This window comes from Emydura macquarii, unplaced genomic scaffold, assembly GCF_026122565.2.
Source record: "Emydura macquarii macquarii isolate MOO-44397 ecotype Brisbane River unplaced genomic scaffold, CSIRO-AGI_Emac_v2 contig_115, whole genome shotgun sequence".
Classification (NCBI taxonomy): Eukaryota; Metazoa; Chordata; order Testudines; family Chelidae; genus Emydura; species Emydura macquarii.
Genome location: NW_027130252.1, coordinates 2,408 through 5,514, shown reverse-complemented (window position 1 = coordinate 5,514; position 3,107 = coordinate 2,408). Strand labels below are relative to the sequence as shown.

Below are 3,107 nucleotides of genomic sequence, written 5' to 3'. Positions count from 1 at the left end.
CCCGGCCCCTCGCTCCTAGCCTTGGGATCTGCCCTCAGCTCTCGCAGGAGATGAGATAACCTCTGCTTTGAAGTGCCTGGCTCCAATTTTTGAAGCAGGAACCAGCGGCAAACTCCGCTCAGCTCTGTAACTGGCTCCACCAGCGGCCCCAAATCATCAATACCAAGAGCGAGAAACGTTCAGAGAACAAAACAAGCTAGTTCTGCCCAGGGAGTTGCAGTTTCGGCTGCATGATTTATTAAGTGGCTCTAACTCAGACACCCCAACGAGACGGACAGCTTCTGTTAATAGCTAGTATTCACGCAGTGGTTGTGATGTCTAGTGGTCAGAGGGCTGGACTGGGAGCCAGGACTCCAGGGTTCTTTCACCAGCTCTCAGGGGCCAGTGGGGCCACTGACTTAGAACAGGGAGGGACGGGCGGTCAGGACTCCTGGGATCTATCCGTAGCTCTGGAAGTGAAGTGGGATCCAGGGGGTTAGAATGGGGGTCTGGGATTCTGGACTCCTGGGTTATGAGGCCCCCGCACCAGCTGGGAAATGTGTAAGGGAGATCCACCCAGATAATCCTGGCCAACAAGCTGCACCCCACATGCTGCGGAGGAAAGTAGAACACCCCCTAGGTCACTGCCGGTCTGAGTGGAGAGGAAATTCCTTCCCACCCCACGTCTGGGGACCAGCTACGCCCTGAGAATGTGAGCAAGAGCCAGCCAGCCGAGCAGCTGGGACAGAAAATGCTCAGTGCCACCTCGGAGCCACCCCGGGCAATGTCCCGTCTCCAGCAGTGGCCATCCCTGATGCTTCTGAGGAAGAAGAGAACAATCAAATAATTATTTTGGAGAGGGGGGGTTCCTTCCTGAGCCTTGCAGGGACCAGTTGAAACCCTGCAGCACGAGCTTTTGGGAACAGCAGACGTGAACCACAAGGAACCTCCAGGGCTGCCACCGCCCGCCCCTCCATCCCAAGAGACTCCATCACACAATCCCGCTCGGACATTGTCCAGCTCTTCCAGAAAACGAATGAAGTTATTTACCACCGTGACCCCGGTTTGGAGGCTGTCCCAGAACCTCGCGCCTCCGATGGTTAGAGATCGTCTTCTCCTTTCTGTCCCTTGGTGCGGGAGGGGAGTGGGGTCCAGTAGTTAGATCAGGTGAAGCTGGGACTCCTGGGTTCTGTCCCTGGCTGTGAAAGCGGAGTGTGATCCACACCAAACAATACAGCCCTGCCATGATTTGGGTCCCGGGTCTCAGTCTCTGGCCATCACCAGACTGGCAGGGGAGACAGGAGCGGAATGTGGCCCTCTGGATCTAAGGGTGAGACCACATTGATACAGGGAACAAGCTGGATATGCAGCTGCACAAACGGCAGAGATGCAAGCCAGCCTCCTCGCCCGCACACTCAGTCTGCTCTCCTCTGCACACCCCCACTGAGCAGGGCTCATTTCCTCCAGCAAAGACACGATCCTCCCAGCTCCCGTTTGCGTTCTGGCTGTGCCGTCTCACTGGCGTTTTTTAATATGAGGCGGGACTCGCAACAGCCGTGGGAAATGCTGTGTGTTCCCCCTACAGGGCTGGAGCCAGCACCCCTTAGAAAGGAAAGGACTTGTATCTCATTGCCCACCCCGCTGACCGGCCAGTCCCTGCAAACTGGGACCAGAACACAACCCCTACTGCCCACCCAGCAGCGTCCTCCTCAGCGCCTCCTTCATCTCCTTGTTTCGCAGGCTGTAGATCAGCGGGTTGAGGAAGGGGGTGGTCACGGCGTAGAAGAGTGTCGCCAACTTCCCGCTGCCCCCCGAGGCAGACGGGCTGATGTAGGTCACCATGCCCGAGCCCCAGAAGAGACCCACGACGGCCAGGTGCGAGGTGCAGGTGGAGAAGGCCTTCTGCCGCCCGGCCCCTGTGGGCAGCCTCAGCACTGCCCGGACCACTAGCCCGTAGGAGGTCAGGGTGAAGCAGGCGGCACCGAAGATGATGAGGGAGGTCAGGGTGTAGCAGGTCAGCTCGGTCAGGGGAGCTGGGGTGCAGGAGGCGGCCAGCAACGGGCCCGGGTCGCAGACAAAATGATCCAGGGTGTTGGGGCCGCAGAAGGAGAGCTGGGAGATGAGGGCGACGGGCCCTATGAACCAGAGGTAGCCGGCGAGCCAGCAGGAGGCTGCCAGCAGCCAGGAGCTGTGCGGGGACATGAGGACAGGGTAGCGCAAGGGGTGGCAGATGGCCAGGTACCTGTCCAAGGCCATGGCTGCCAGGAAAAGGCACTCAGTGGCCCCCATGGAAAAGAAGATGTAGAACTGCACAAAGCAGGCGTGGAAGGAGATGGGGACGCCGGGGTTCATGAGGTCGAAGAGCATCCTCGGCACGGTGGTCGTGACGTAGCAGACCTCCAGCCAGGCGAAGTTCCCCAGCAGGATGTACATGGGCAGGCGCTGGAGGCGGGGGTCCCGCAGCACGGCCCACACGATGCTCAGGTTGCCGGCCAGCGTCCCAGCGTAGGTGCAGGAGAGGAGGGCGCAGGCGAGATCCCGGCCCAGCCGGCTCAGGGAGGGGAAACCCAGCAGGATGAACTTGGTCACCGGGCTGGTGCCGTTTGCTGGATTCATTGGGGAGTTAGGGGGCCTGCAGATGAAAGGAAACGATCAACAGGATTCCAAGGCTCTGCCCAGAGCCCTGGGAGGGGAGCAGGGTCTAGTGGTTACAGGAGTCACAGCCAGTCTCTTATACACATCACATCCCAAATTCCTCCCCAGCCACCTGTCCCACCACCCAATGTCCCACCTCCAGGCATTGCCTGGGGCTTCAAAGGAACAAGATTTACCCCCCATGACTCAAAAAATAAAAAACAACCCAAGCTCTCTCCGAATACATGGGGCAGTGGGATGGAAATCCCTTCCTGGCCCCTGCCGATGACCAGATGAACCCTGAAGCATGAGCGTTGAGAATGTGGGACATTCACTGGAAATGAGCCCCAGGGCTGCTAAGCTTTGCCCCCACCCTCCCAAGCAACCCCGTCCGACAATCGCGCTCATACAGTTGTCCAGCCCACCCTGAAAACAAACACAATCATTCCCCCCCTGCACAACTCCGGCAGGGAAGCTGCTGCAGAACGTCCCCC

General features: G+C 59.0%; 1 protein-coding gene across 1 annotated transcript; it reads right to left on the bottom strand.

Moving 5' to 3' along the window:
* Window positions 1-1,662: 1,662 nt before the first annotated feature.
* On the bottom strand, window positions 1,663-2,595 carry LOC137150160 (olfactory receptor 11H6-like). The gene has a single exon (XM_067543895.1). It carries the CDS (start codon window positions 2,593-2,595, stop codon window positions 1,663-1,665), a length of 933 nt encoding a protein of 310 aa, XP_067399996.1.
* Between the last annotated feature and the right edge of the window lie 512 nt (window positions 2,596-3,107).